Source organism: Micrasema longulum, unplaced genomic scaffold (assembly GCF_059751315.1).
Source record: "Micrasema longulum isolate JH-2025_06_02 unplaced genomic scaffold, ASM5975131v1 h1tg002094l, whole genome shotgun sequence".
Lineage (NCBI taxonomy): Eukaryota > Metazoa > Arthropoda > Insecta > Trichoptera > Brachycentridae > Micrasema > Micrasema longulum.
The window spans coordinates 217696-234069 of NW_028279261.1; the positions used below are offsets into that span (position 1 = coordinate 217696).

The 16374-nt window shown below is 34.5% G+C and overlaps 1 protein-coding gene across 1 annotated transcript in view; it reads right to left on the reverse strand.

The window, feature by feature from the left end:
• The window catches only part of polybromo (protein), a 65593-nt gene that overhangs the window by 41110 nt on the left and 8109 nt on the right, over positions 1-16374 (reverse strand). The window contains 6 exon segments of the mRNA XM_088239210.1: positions 1158-1256; positions 2540-3078; positions 4461-4714; positions 9568-9903; positions 15064-15195; positions 15874-16003. Of these exon segments, the coding sequence (XP_088095336.1) occupies positions 1158-1256; positions 2540-3078; positions 4461-4714; positions 9568-9903; positions 15064-15195; positions 15874-16003 (1490 nt within the window).

Here is a 16374-nt window from a genome sequence, read left to right on the forward strand (position 1 = left end):
AAAAAAATATTTTATTCAATTTATTAATTTATGCATTATTTAGTTACTTCATAACATCTTAAGAACTAATATAAACTTTTAATAACATAACAATTTTTTATCAAAATTCAAATTAGTTTGAACAATTTCTTTCGTTCAAATCGACCTTGGCAAATAAATGCTTGCCACAAGAGGCAAAATTGGCAGTTCACAACGGAGTCCTGGTCCCATCCCTGATGTATGGGAGCGAAGTATGGACTTGGAAAAACAGGGATGAAAGTAGGCTGAATGCGATCTCTCAGGCGAATGTGTGGTAAAACTATGTACGATGGATGCACAAATGTTGAGATCCGTACATTATGTAAGGCTGAGACAAGCATTATCGACAAAATCAAGAAAGAAGCTCTGCGCTGGTTTGGACATGTAGAACGAACGGACAGCGAGAGAACGGCTAAGAATATTTACAATGCGAATGTTGATGGATGCAGAAATAGAGGAAGACCGAGAAAGACATGGCATGACCAAATCCAACAAATACTTAAAGATGGACATGTCAAAAGTCGGAATAATCGGCGCGCGTGCATGAGAAGATGTATGAATGTAGAGGAAGCGAGATCTGTATGCAAAGATAGAGTGTTGTGGCGTTCTATCCTCTCTGCCTATCCTTACGGAGAAACGGCGTGATGGTTTGTTTGTTTGTTTAGTTTGAAATATTTCAATTCTTTCATTTCTTAGGTAACTCATTGTACCGCTTCAATCCCTTGTACAATTAGTTTTGAGACTGTTTTTCTCCTCATTAGTAATCTTTTTTTTTATATCCCTCGTTTCATATTTATGACATTGGTGGTTAAATTTGATTATATATATTTTTTATTTGTCCCCTTAATTATTTTATGTAAAAAACTTGCTAAATCTATTTTATTTGTCGCTTTACTGTGACCTTTCTACATTAGAATACATTTTAAAAAAATATATAATCCACATGTATTTTTCATTACCTCCTTCCATATCCCCTCTATCCCACCTGCTGACAAGCCTCAAAATAGAGATAATAAAAAAATAAATAATAATAATTAAAAAAAAAAACAACGCCTTTGAAGAATTTATTTTTAATTTCCCTACCCTCTAATTTTAATTAGCAATAAAGCACCTGCTTAGAAAAATAACACATTACAGACCTTCCCTCCTCGTCTTGGTGATTGTACACGGTAGTGAAAAGGGTCATCAGCAACTCCTGTACTGCGGCAGATACATCTGGAACTGATTCGTCATCTTCCCTGTAAGAAAGAATAGATTTAGAATCTTTAACCAACCGCGTTTAACTAAGCGCCACCTACCGGGTCCAATTGTGAATCTAAACCATCTAGGGACACACTCTAACAGACAAAAAAAAAACATCAAAATCGGTCCAGCCGTTTAGGAGTTCAGTGACGCACACATGTACAGAAGAATTATATATACACTAAAACCTCATTTTTACGTTCCTCAATTTTACGTTTTTCCGCTTTTTACACTGAGATGTTCAGGACCCATTTTTCTTCATACATTATCATACAAATGTTCCCCCCAATAAAGTTTTTTACATATTTCATAACCCCGGTTTTACGCCTAAAAATTTTCGGAATTCATTTGATGTGTCTAAAAAGCCAAAATTATGTCGTAATAATTATGCCGCCGCCCGCGCGCCACTGCGTGTGCCACGCGAATAAAGAATAAAAACAGGTAAACAACTAAGAAAAGATAAATTATTATCTTAACATAAATTCAAAGCAGGTGCAGTGTAATTGACCTTTTTGTTTAAGTGTCTTCCTTTAGGGTTAGTCTTGGTTTTCATTTGAACAAAAACATCATATTGACTTATACAAATCATGATACGCAGTTGACAAACGTTTATAAACAATAAAGTTTTAATATCATTAAATTGCAATGTTTATAACATAAAAATATAAATATTTTAAGTTATAAAAAATGTGGTTTAAAAAGTTGTCATAAAAGTGGAAACAATTTTGCCGCGATCTATATAACAGTTGTTTTTGGTGATGCCATAGAAAAAAAGTGATACCGTATAAATAAAATTTCCCAACATTTAGAGGAAAAATTATTGTATGTTATTTTATGCAAATTCCAAATTCTATTTTTGTTTTTTTGTTTACACATAAAATAATTTTAACACGCTGTTTTTAAATTGAATAAAAAAATAAATTACATAATATTGTTTGTAAAAATATAAAAATATTTTTAGTGAAATCGAAAATAGGTAAAAAAAATATTGTCAATTTCCACTTATCACCGTTTTTACAATTTTTCTGGAAGTATATGTACACTATAGTGTAGCAAATCAATTGTATTTTTATGCAATTCCTATTTTTTCCATACATTTTTCATTTCCTTGCTTAAGGGTTTTCCTCAGTTTTACACTTTTTTTCTTGCTCCCTTGAAAAATGTAAAAAGGGGGTTTTACTGTATAAAGATTACACAAGTATTTTAATTTAGTAAGTGAGTAAGTATTTAACAGTAAACAAAATATTAAGAACGCTTGAGGAGTCTTAATTATGCTAACCTTAGCATCTGCTTAGTTTGAAGACAAATTCTCTGAAGCACGAGGGCATCTTTGTAAATTTGCGAATCCGGTTCATTATATTTGCACGCGTTGTCAAACATGAGAACAAAATCTGACGCCAATTCTGTAACAGAAGAATAACTGCTAATTTTGAGCTTGTGCGCTATTTTTTCCATGTCTATAGGATTCTTTATCAGCTCGTAATAATCCGGATATTCTAATTTGTTCGGTAACTTCATGAAAATGAGAGCCAATTGCCTGTTTCCTTTAGGCTCTCTGTAGTCTCTGATCGCATCGTAGAGAGTTCTCAACTTCTGCTCGATCGGAGAGAGCTGTTTGGTCTTGTTTTTAAATGTTTTTAGAGGAATTTTTCGTTCGACTGATATTCCGGTGATCTCTTTGAGCTTGTCGTTCATAGCCTTTTCTAATAAGTTGGCGTCTTCGTATATCATGGAGCCTTCTTCGTTATACTGGCGACAGTTGCTGAACATGATTCTGAAGTCCCCCACAATCTGATCTAAGGAAGTGTAGCGCTCATTCTAAAAACATAAAAAAAACCTTATAAATATTTGCAGTAAGAAATAAATTTAACCGCAGAAATATCAAATCAACAAAATTCAGTACGTAAACTTAAATAGTTTAGTTGTCACAATTTCAAAACACCAGAAAAATGACAAATCCAGACTAATTAGATAAAACTTAATAAAAAAAAACGAACGAAAAATAAACATTTGCGTTCTTGTGATTTATTAAAATATTTCAAATGATTTGTATTTATTTAACATTTTGTACATCTTCAAAGAACTTTTTGCCGTTTTAAGTTAAAAATGCGGAAATTATCGCAATGAGTTATTTTATACTAGATATAGATTCGATTTAATTTGTTACTAGATATCGATTTGATAGTAACTACCAGAAAAGGTATATGCATACACATAATACAAGGCTAGCACAATGTGAAGGCTTGTCAGTACCGAGGTTTGTAAACAAGTATGGCCAAAGAACACTTCATTATACAATTACTCAAATTTTCAATGAGATTTCTAAGTAGATCTTGAAAGAAAATGTTGTCAAAACTTTTGAGAAAAAAATAATTAAATGGCTAATATGTAGCAAGGCTTTATATTGAATATTATTTTATGTTAACGGTCATCTATTTAAATTTTTGTAAATAAATTGTGTGTAAAAAATATGTATGCTTTTAGTTCTTAAAATTGTTTATATTATTTTTTAAATTTATATAATTTCTCTAACGTTTTTCTTTGTAAAGGAAAAATAAGAAACTTGCTGACAAGCCGGTTTCGCGGTTTAGTGGGTTTCAGTATTTTTCCTTTTATATTTTCTGTTCATGTTTACCTTCTTAATTGAAAATAAATAAATACATGAATAAAATACCAAAGTCCACTTAATAAAAATGTTTTTTTAGATGAAATAAAAATCTAAAGACCACTTTGTATTAATCTTTCCCTTATTGTCCCAAAAACATCCGCGCATTACAGTTCTGTGTAGTCATTACACATGCAAAAAATGAGAGATTTTAAATTGTAAAAATGTAATGTTCATATGAAATTGATTCAATTATTTATGGTTGAAGTCAAAAGTGATAATATTTTTAATGTAATTGCTAAAAACATGAAAAAAAAACCTTCGCTCATGCTCCCAGCGAGGGCGAAAGAACCACCTCTGACGAAAGTCGGATAAGTATAATACAAACTCTTATTGGACAACCAAAGAATATGTGGTCTGGAGTCTCGTGGTCCAGACCACATTCACACCATGGACCCAAAATATTAATTTTGAACAGATGGCCATTTGTGGTACAGTGACCGATTCGTAATCTACTAATGATAGAGATAAATCTCTTAAGACAGGATTCTTGAATGGAACCGAAAAATTTCACTATGTAATTTAAATGTTTTACTTTGATGTTGGATTCGATGGTCAGCATGTCAATGGGCCGGTCTATGACGGTGTAGTAGTCGGGGTACAGCTTCTTGGACGGCTTCTCCATGAAGAGCAGCATGGGCTGGCGGCCATCGGAGCACGTGAACTCGATGAGGTGTCGCTGGAGCGCGTGCAGTCGCTTCTTCAGGGGGGGGCCGGGCGTGGGGGGAGCGCCGCCGGGGAGTGCGGGGGGCGGCGTCGGCGGCGCGGCAGAGTTAACTCGGGGGCGCCCTGGGACGGAAATATAACAAATGAATCTTGCATCGTTTTGAAATTAGTCTATCAGCATGCACAGTAAGTAAAATTTAAAATTTCAATCAGATAATGGATGAATTGTTATTAGAATATATCATCTACCTAAGCAGCATATTAATTTATAATTCAGTTTTAAAAAAAAGGAAATTAAAAGAAGAGTCTTTCTTAGGAACCCGCTTCCCGTCATTCCAAGAAAAGCAATATTATTAACAATTGAACTGTTAATTCTATGCGGATAGTTAGGTACATATCTGAGGTATAATAAAGTTATTGAAATTTTAAAAATCTCAGGAGCAATTCCAATTTAAACTACTTGGTAAAAGAAGAAGTATAAAAATTAAGTTGAGGAAATGTGGATGTTCAAACATGGGGAGAATGGTGAATGTTACACAGTGTGTAAAGTGACCACTTAAACCAGCCAATGACAGGTCATAAGCCCTGTAAATGCCTAGACTTCCATATTCCCTTCTCAAAAATGTTGCAATAAGTTTAAATATGAATAACTCCCTAGGGAGGAAATCCAGCCAGTCTGCAATCATTTGGACATACTCAAACATTGTTGCATTAAAACCACTTCAAAGTATTAAAAGTTTTACTGTAATACAATCAAACTTTGGAAATATTTAGAAACACTACAGTCGCCTGTCTCCATAGAATTTTTTATTGGAGTTTTGACACATGGCCGGCTGGAAATAATTTTAACAATACATATTAATTTATTTGTCAGTTGGAAAAAATACTTTGAGCTGGATGCAAGTCAGTTTGAATTATAAAATATTTGAAAAATTTAAGGCGGAATTTGGGACTGTGTGAGAATATAAAATACCTAGCGTCGGCGATCTATACAAGAAACACAAAATTTTAGAAAAAACTATAGTATGATAGTAAAAATAAATAAAAACTAGAAAAATCAATCAACAAAAAATCAATTCAAACAAGAACATCTTGCCGTGTTGGCCATCTATAAGCTATCATCAACCTCTCGACTCCGCAACATGAGGCTTACAACATTTCCACGGATCTGTCATTTATCATCACCTATCAATTAAAATTGACCAAGTGCAAAAATACAGGTTTTTTCATAGCTCTGTTTGATACTCACCTCTGCCCTACAATCATAGAGACAGAACCGCTGTGCACGTGCAAACCACGAGCCCACTGCGTGATATCGCATGATTGGCCCATTTCACACCACGGCAAAAATCTAAACGGCATGATAAAATACAATATGGTGGAATATTTTGAGTTTGTCCAAATTTTTGTAGACAAGGACTGGATTCAACTCCCTGGGGAGCTGTATATATTAACATATTACAACAGAGATGAAGAACATTTAAGAAAAGGTAATATAGAAGTCTAGGCATCTACAGGGCTTATGACCTGTCAATGGCTGGTTTAAGTGGCCACTTTACACACTGTGTAACATTCACCATTCTGCCTATATTTGAACATCTATATTCCTTCAATTCTTTCATCTGTTGATGTTTGTGAAGTTAAAGAGCTGAAACCTTTATTTATGCAGGTGAGATTCATCTAATTGAATTATTTCACCTACATACTAGGCAACGCCTGAAAATGTTATTTTTTCAATTTCTATACTTCTTCATGGACCAGGTAATTTATCAACAATATTTTGAGTTTGTCCAAATCAGGCGTTGCCTAGTATGTAGGTGAAATAATTCAATTAGATGAATCTCACCTGCATAAATAAAGGTTTCAGCTCTTTAACTTCACAAACATCAACAGATGAAAGAATTGAAGGAATATAGATGTTCAAATATAGGCAGAATGGTGAATGTTACACAGTGTGTAAAGTGGCCACTTAAACCAGCCATTGACAGGTCATAAGCCCTGTAGATGCCTAGACTTCTATATTACCTTTTCTTAAATGTTCTTCATCTCTGTTGTAATATGTTTACAATATGGTGGATCGATATTTATCATTTTACAATTACTTATTTATTTAATGCCTGGCAAACGCAATAACCAGTATACCATGAGACTGACTAATCTTCAGTCAATTTTCTTTTGCAGGATTTTTACCTGAGAGTACCCGCTAAATTTAAATAATGACTTTGATAAATTTATCATTGAAATCTCTTTTGTTAAGTTTTATTGTACTATTTGAATCGGTTTGTGGTCCCGTGGCTAGTGTTGCGGACTCACGAATCAGAGGTCCGGGGTTCGAACACCACTCTACCCCAACTTGATTTACATTTTCTAATAGTGAGTTTTCTAACAACTCGTTGAAAATTGAAATATTTGGGTAAATTATAAGAATGCTAATATTTTTTTATTTTTTTTAAATAGTATATTAATCGAGGCGTTTTTATTGATATTTTTATTAAAATCATTGATCATGGAGTTTTATAAAAAAAAAACCATGCAAATATTATCAATTTGAATAGGTACAAACAAATCTAATAAATGTCAAGCCACTATAATTTTACCATGCCGTTTAGATTAAGATTATATGTGAGGGTACTACTTGCAAATCCGGCAAAATCCAAAATCTAAAAAAAGTGAGATATTAATTGAAACTTATTCAGAATACAATTTTTAAAATAATTACAATATTGTCAGTTAAAAATATGGCTTTTTTAGTAAGAACTTGACTTTTAAATTATCGGGTTTGTTGCAAAAATGGCAACCTCTACTTGAGTATTGCAAAGTTGTAATGAATAAAATTAAATTTATTAATTTACTACTGTTTCTTGACATAATCATACTTATGTCATCACTGTTTACGTATAAAATATTTACTGATTACAATAAAAAAATGAAGTTTAAAAAAAATTTTAAGTTAAGAATTGTATCAGTTTTCTTTGATTTGCTCAAAATAAAGAAAGATGGATTTTGCCGGGTTTGCAAATAGTACCCTCAAGTGTGAAATAGACTATTCTCCGTCGGATATCATGCAGCTGGTTTATTTGGGAATTCTCGTAATAATGAACAGACTAATTACATAGCAAAATAAAAAAATATTTACGTTTGGTCAATTTTAATTATACATCAAGATACATACAAAATATGTTATCACACAGTAAATTCACATTCCATTCCTTAGCTGCAAAAAGGCATAGGGCACTGCATCAATTGACGCAGTATTATCTTGATTGTAACATGAAGGCAAAAGATCAGTTTTCCTGAACATTGGGTATAGGGAATATAAAAGCAAAAAATTGACTAGTACATAGAGTTGATCCCAGCCCTGTGGGAAATTGGATAAGAAAAATGCTGTCTTACGCGCGGTAAAAATTAGAACATAAAATCGTACGGCAAAGTTTCTGAAAAAAATATTTTAATAAAAACCAACTACTTTGAGCGACGTCACTAGTTCATAGGAATCAAGCAATGATAAGAGAGTTGCGAAAGATTTCCGGTTTACGGTACGTGAACGGACCGACCGGCATATCTGACCGAGAAGAAGCGGAAGAGAACTTGAGACATCACACGTGGAGTAATTTCAGAAATTCAAACTTTACACGATACAAAAAATAATTTTGAAAAAGAATTGTCTTAGTTTAATAGTCTATTAACAAATAAAACCACTGAACTCTCTCATTGTAATGATGACAGATTTAAAAACAATATCTCAATATATCGACCGTGTTCAGGACAAAGACTTCAAACCACAATTATGGATAAAGTGGTTTCATTATTTTAAACATGTTTTTAACTACATAGGTCTTATATACAGGATGTTGAAGACATATTGGCATATTAAAAAAAATATTTGGAACGAAGAAAATTTGTAAAAATAAAATATTAAAAAGAACAAATGGTTGTTTACTTCTGCAGGGGAGAAGCGAGGGGGGCGCGGCCGCGTGGTTAACGGTGTGTTAGACTCCCCCTCCTCGTTTCTCCCCTGCAGAAGTTAGCAACCATTTGTTTTTTATATATTTGATATTTTTAAATTTTATTGGTTCTAAAATTTTATTTTTATGTGCCAATATGTTTTCTTGTTCGTGGTTTCGGATGTGACAGGGTTTAAAGAACACTCTGTATATTCTCACAAAAGAATTTAAACCGCGAAAACATATTGGCGCAATCCTTTTGCCAGAATGTTTATAAGACCCACATAATTGGTTAAAAACACATTAAAACTAATAAAACACCTTTGGCCAAAATTGTGGTTTAAAGCCTTTTGTCCTAAACACAGTCGGTGTCATTTTAAAAAACAGCACGGGCTGAAAATGCAAAAGAACACATTTTTACTACAGTAAAACATCTCTAAATCAGTGGTTATAATTGCAACTCACTGTTGATTGCTTTGATTCTTAAACAAAACAGAAGTTTCTAAACTACAACACACTCATTAAAAGTCACACAGATCTAAATAATGCCTAAACTTTCCTAGCTCTCAATATCTCATATTGCATTCTGAGAGACTTTATTAAATGACTGCGAAGAATCAGGTTTTTATAAAAAGTATTGTTTGATTTGTTAGTAATTTCTGTGATTTCATTCTAGGTTATGTATTATGTGTTTTGTATTAAAATATAATTAATAATAAGCCGTTTATTCCAAACTTTGAGATGGTCGGTGCAAGTCTCTAAGGTTTATGTAAAACACTTGGAAACAAAAAATTGTGGATTAAATCAAATGGAAAATTTCTGTAATATTTGTTTATCTCTCACTTAGCCTCGGGCCCTGATAGATAAAAGCTTTAGCAATTATCTGCTTCCTTAATGCAAATTTATTTATCCGAGTTTTGCGGTGTTTTAAAATCGATATCGACGATATAAAAAAGATTGGAAAAAATGGCGCCATGGTTAAGTTGTGCGTAAATTTAAAATAAGGAAAATAATTGTGATCTCACGACTCACCTCTGCCTCTGACAACCGAACTCTTCATGGAAGACAGACTCTCGTCATCGTCGCTAGAGGAATCCTGAACGATATCCAACATCTCTTGGACACTCTGCTGCATCAGTCTTTGCAACTTCACCGAGTCTTTGTACAGCTTGGAGGTGGGGAGGTTGTATTGTTTGGCGTTCTCGAACATGATGTTCATGTCTCCGGCCACTTCTGATAAAGTGCCGTAGGCTCCCCGGCGGATCTTGTCTTTGATTTGCGACAGGGAAACCGGGTTTTTGATCTCCTTGTAGTAGTCCGGGTAGAAACGCTTGGAAGGCAGTTTCCAAAATGGTTCGGACATTGGACCTTAGAAATAAAAATAAGGGAATAATACCGTGTTCAAAATGGCCTATCGGGCGAGCATCGCCAAAACTATACTTGTTTGGGAAGATTTCGGAAAGGTCAAATACTAACGAATACAAATTTTTTTATAAATAGGCAAGCAAAGGATTTAGCTTTCGAAGGATTTTATCAAGATAAGCATATCCATCAGCAGACTGAGAATATTCTTTGAGAAGGGAATATGGAAGTCCGGGCATCCGTAGGGCTCCTTATTTATCGTCGGCCGGTGTAAGCTATCCGATGATTTATTTATTTATTATTCATGAACGCCCAGAGGGCTCTTACAACAAACAGTTTAAATGTACATAATTTGAGCAATTGTAAACAAAAGAAAGAAAGGAAGTAAAGAAGAATTTCAAAGAAAGGAAAAACACATTAAAAGTTGGAGAATCGAGATTGTGGCCATTCCGCGGATAGGACAGTAATTGTAACAGGAGTGGTGTGGAGTAAGTCCGACCGTTCTGCATAATTATTTGCAAGCCAGGGGAGAAAATGTGTGTAGTTTGTGAATGATAGGTTTATATATTTCATAAATGCCTAGACTTTTTACTTTTGTAGACTTCCTCAAAAAAATGCGTTTTACTGACTCAGAGAAATAGGGTAATATCACAAATTAGGAATAATATTGAAAGTATATTAAACATTGAAACTATCAGTGTATACAAAACAAGCTTCCATTTATAATTTTCAGGTTAAACAGCTTGCAGTTGGCATCACGGCGCGAAACGTCTTGTTTTCGGGCAATTCAAAATACGGATATTTTAAAACGTAGAAAATTCATCTGAAGTCACACGGAAAAAAAATACCGTTACCTTAGAGTAACAATACGCCACTGACTGAAAGTCGCCCACGAGGACAGAAACAACTCTATGATTAGAGACCACGAAGTTAGCTGCAGTTTACACCAATCAAGGTAGGTACAGCATTTAGGTACTCGGGTCGAGAATTGCGAGCGCAATTGAAACAATAACCATCCGTTACACGTTTGTTGATATAAAAACCAAACCAAAAATTTGAAATGCTTTTGTTCTATGCAATAGAGCAAAGGGCTTCTCTTTAAGCGGAAGTAAATTATTACTCTGAGTCCGTTACTATGGTAATTTTTTGCTTATTCAAAAATAATGATAAAACAAAATTAAAAGACCCTGTATTCAGACAAGATAATTGCAAATTTTCTGTCTGGGATGATTTGGGGATAAAAGTAAAAAAATAGATCGTCAGGTTTCTGGTACAAGTTGATAACTACATTTTACTATTGATTGATTTGGTGTTTATTTTGTAGAACTCCGTAACAAACATTGTTTGAAAATGCCCTAACAAGGCGAAACAATTGTCACGAAATTTTTGTTTTTATATTTGGAAAAATAAAATTCAGGAGACTCAAATCAGTGTTTGCTTTCTTATATTATAAGTTTACATTTGACTAGTAGTGAGATATTACACTTTTAAAGTTAAAAGTTCATTCCAAATCAAAAATTCAAATATGCCTATGGGAACGCCTGAAAAGCTCCAACAACGCGCTTCTCCATCCATTCACCGTTGTTCGAACGATGGCGGGATATGCTGAGACCACCATAAGTGCTTCAAATACAACATTTATTAGGTAATTTTGTTTTATATGGTAGAATTGGCTATGCACTATGTAGCCATTTTACTTTAATAAAAAAAACTGCTAGTTGAATAATATAAAAAATATTTTTTTGTATTTATAAAATGTGAAATATTTTTATTTACATTTTAAACGAAGATTGTTTGATGCCATTTATGAAGACATCTCATTTTTTGAAAATTTGTAGTTACCAACTTGTGCCAGAAACCAGACGAGATATATTTTAAATGGTCAATTATTTTAATGAAGTATTTTATGATTATTGGTATAATTAATAGGATTGTCACTTTTTAAAAAATATTTACCAATTTTTGCAAATAAATGAGTGTGTCTTGTAATTGAGTGTATTAAGAGAATATGAAGTGTTATGTAAGGTTATTTTTTTATATTGTATTCTTGTAAATGGGGGTTTATGGGGGTCAGTGCCGAACAAGCGCCTGATGTCGCTGTGACCTGCGTAGATCTATTGTGACGGGTAGCCCGGCTTTTCAAACTTCAGGCTACTGAATGGAAGGTCAGTGCATTTATATCTTGGTAGCTTCGGTCCCTTCTGCTTTCTGACTTTCAATATATATTGGTTAATCTCCTCCTCGAAGATCGAGTCCTTGAAGTAATGTGCTGTTAGATAGGAGGCGAGTGCTCTCACATCTTAAAGTTTGACCAATGGTCCCCCAAGAATGCGGCTAATTTTGTGATGTAAAGAATCACATTCACATAACACGTTGAATCGGGTTGTGGTCCAGTGGCTAGTGTCTCGGGCTTACGGCTCGAAGGTCTGTGGTTCGAATCCCACTCTATCCCACATGATTCCCATTTACTAATAGTGAGTTATTTACAACTCGTTGAAAATGGCCCTCAAAATATAATATTTAGATAAATCATAATCAGTGGATAACCCTCACTCGGTTTTCGGCTTAGCTTCATCAGGTCAAAAGCAAACCCTTGCGAGTAGTTCCTTTGCATGGCACTGACCAGGTACTTTTTGCCAATACTTAAGCCAAACCAATTTTTTTACAATATCTTTAAAAAGTTTGTTAGAAATTGTTTTTGAAAAAATATTTTGCGGTCCTGTGGTAGCATTATGGACCTTGGATCAGCAGCCAGTAATTTTATTTTATTTCCTAGAACGGTTATCAACTCAGTTGGAAGCAAATAGTATTGTATTTAAATTAAAAATATGTTTTAGCACAAAAACGCCGTAACCTTTCATGACAAAGAGAAACAAAAAATTATCCTCAATGTTGTCGTTAAAAAAAATGGGTGTCATATTTATCATTTTGAAAAACAATAACTTATAATCACAAAACATAAGCACCGCAATAAACGTCAGATATTTTATTCTAGTAAATCATATTTTCAGGGGACCTCTGTTAACATGGACTCATGATAATTTGAAGCGTAAAACTGATCACCTTGCCTTCATGTAATCTTAATAATACCGCAACAATCCCCCAAGTGCACTGAGCATAATGCAAATACAATTTTGTATTCCATACAAAAAAAGTTGCACATTTAACAAAATAACAGATTTACAATACAACATTTAAAACAACATTGAAAATTAAGGTATGCTTGATGGCCCTTTTGAGAATAAAAAAAAAACAGTATGAAGCTTTAGCTGTCATTTTTGTCTAGGTTGGTACTGGGGTAATGGGGTTAACCATGCACGCCGCTTCTGTGGTGGCATTCAAGTGCAAAGGGTTAATTTTAGTTTATTCACATTTAACCATTTTTAAATATTTCTTAAATCATAATTGATGTTATTTTTTACTGTATCATGATTATTTCCTGATACATATTTTGATTAAAACATAACAATTATTTAATTTGACTAGCTCTAAATAAAATATTTTTAAAATATAGTCAACCCTCCTAAAACGCGATTAATTCGTACCGCGTTATATAGAAACCGCGTTAAATGAATTTCATAAACTTGACCAATTAGCTTTGCATTACGAGGTGTGTTAAAATAATTAATAAAATTAAAATAATGGGAATTTTTAAATTTCGCGGGTTCGAAGAGTCCGATTGTAATTTTTTTGGTATACAGCCAAATTATGTTGGTATACATGCTCCTGACGTATGCTTAAATTTGCAGCTGTATTCATTGTTTACTTTGTCTGTGGCAGCCGCTAAGGTTGGACGTGTTCGGCGTGCTCGGCGAATTTCGTCTTGGCGATCCAGAATGCCTCCACTGGGACGATTGAGCCTTAGTTTTGACGTCACATCTGTAAACCCATGTTTCGTCACCTGTTAAAACACGTTTCAGTAATTCTATATCGTCGTTAACCTTATTTAGTGACACCTGAGCAACTTCCATTCGCCGCTGTTTTTGTTCAAAGTTCAACAATTTTTAAACAAATTTTGCTGCCGCGTGTTTAATACCCAAAATATTCTAAAAAATGTCACGGCATGAGCCAATCGATATGCCAACATCATCAGCTACTTCTCTGGTGGTGATTCGGCGATCGTTCATAACCATTTCATTCTCCTTTTCCGTGTTTTCATCTGTTGTTGATGTGCTGGGGCGTCCGGACCGTTTGTCATCTTCAACATCTTCACGGCCATCTTGGAAACGCTTACACCACTCGTAAACTCTTGTTTTACTCATAGCAGACACACCATAGGCCTTTGTTAACATTACACACACTTTGTTACACTTTATTGAATTTTTTACACAAAATTTTAATTGAAAATTCTTTGATACATTTTATTTAACAAATGAAAATCGCCGAGCTCATGAAAACACTTCTAACCTTAGCATACTTCAGGGGCATTTATACCAACCTAATAATACAAATTGAGAATCGGACTCTCTGAACCCGCGAAATTAAAAAATTCCCGTTATTTTCTGAACACACCTCGTACATACATTCTTGAAGTCAAAGTTTTCAAAGATATGATTAATAAATAAAATTGTATACAAACATAGGAAATTATCATTTGTAATTTTACATATTTGGGTGTAGGTTTATTAAATATGATACGTAATTCATATAATAAAGCTATACAATTAAAAGAATTGTTTCTAACAAAAAAAAATAAATTAATATGCTACTTATTAGATACTTTTCATATAATAGTGGCCAAACACTTTTTAAATCTGAATTATAGATGGCGGTGCTTTATCGTCAGGTAATATTTAGGAGAATTCCCTGATTGTACATAAATAACATTTGTAGTTCCCAATCTAACGACGTGCTGATGAACACAATAGGTAAACTTTTCAAGTTAAGTTTTCAAGTCACGTTGTTGAAATGTAGCCTTGTACGAAAAACGCATTACATGGAAACCACATGATAGGAGAGTTGTTCACAATTTGAAAAGTTATAAGAATACTGCTTTATAGGAGGGTTGACTGCATATTGCTGTCTTTATGACAAACATTTTTTTACAATTAAGTTGACCAAATAAAATGGCAGCAAAAGCTTCATCTCCTTAGACCAAACGTATTATATAGTTACAGAGTTTGACGTACGTGCTACATTCAGAAGAGAATATAAGAGTTTCCTTACCATTAGACCCGGGAAGGCTTTTGATGGCCTGGAACAGTCTCCACTGAGGACTGTCTTTGGGAGTGCCCTCAGCATCACTATGCTCCTCCATAGTACCCTTCTCCGTGTCACTATCGGGGATCTCCACAGCGCCTGGAGCAATCATGGATTGGTTATTATTGATATATAACACACTTTGTCGTTTATAAATCTGTATAAACCAACAGAGAGGAAAAACATTTTTAAGAAGGTCAACACCACTAAGGGCTTTTACTCTCCTCTTCGTCTCCCTGCTTCCCGACTTCGCTTCAATCGGACCTCTTCGCCACCTGGAATATTCGACCGCCGCTACCCCCTGGACTTGGAACTTGGATACTCTTTGGATCGGATTTTGGACCTTGATAATTTGGACCCATGGCTACTTCCCCGGAACACTCACGCCGTTCCCGCCGACGGAGCGATACTGGCTTTACAAACCGGCTGCCTGCTTCAGGATTGCGGCCGCCAGTGCTACATACTAGCGACCCCGCAAAAGATCTCTACAGCGATACCTCTCAAGAGCTTATCGTTCGCCGGCCGTGGCTGCCCTACGCCCGGCCATTCTGCAGTGACACCTGCCCCTACAGTATACAGTTCTTCTTCGACTGGCTAAGGAAGACAGAGTGATCTAGCGCGTCTGTTACAAGTTATTTTCCCATTCATTTTTTATTTGTAGCTTTCTTACCAATGAACCGAATGGTCGATACATAAATGATTTATTTGTTTAGATGGTAAATTTACAGATTAACTCAAATTCACCTCAGAATTGAGTAAAGTTAAAAAGTTAATTACCCGATACAACGGCACTGGAGAGGGAAAGCAGGTGAGGTTTGACCGTCTTTTTGCTCCTAATTCTCTCTGAAGTTTTGGCCGGAGTCTGTACCCGCCCGTGCTCCAATTCCACCCTTTTGGCTTGTATTTGCTGTGGACATTTCATATTTAATTATTTTTTGCTGCATTTATCGTACTATACACACATATAACTATAACATCAATGTAAAGTTGCTTTTATACCCGTATGCAGAGACAAACCTTAAGGTGAGGACAGTACATTCTATTGTCTTCACCTTCGGGTTATTCTCTGCATTTGAAATTAGAATGTACTTTCCTCACCTTAAGTTTTGTCTCTGCATACGGGTATCACTGTCTTACTACGGTAAGGTACCCCTGTTCTAAGAATCAAAAATACATAATTTCACTAGCCAAAAACTATGCAATACATAATATCTATTACAGCAAAACCTCATTTTTACGTTTTACCGCTTTTACGCTGAAATGTTCAGGTCCCATTTT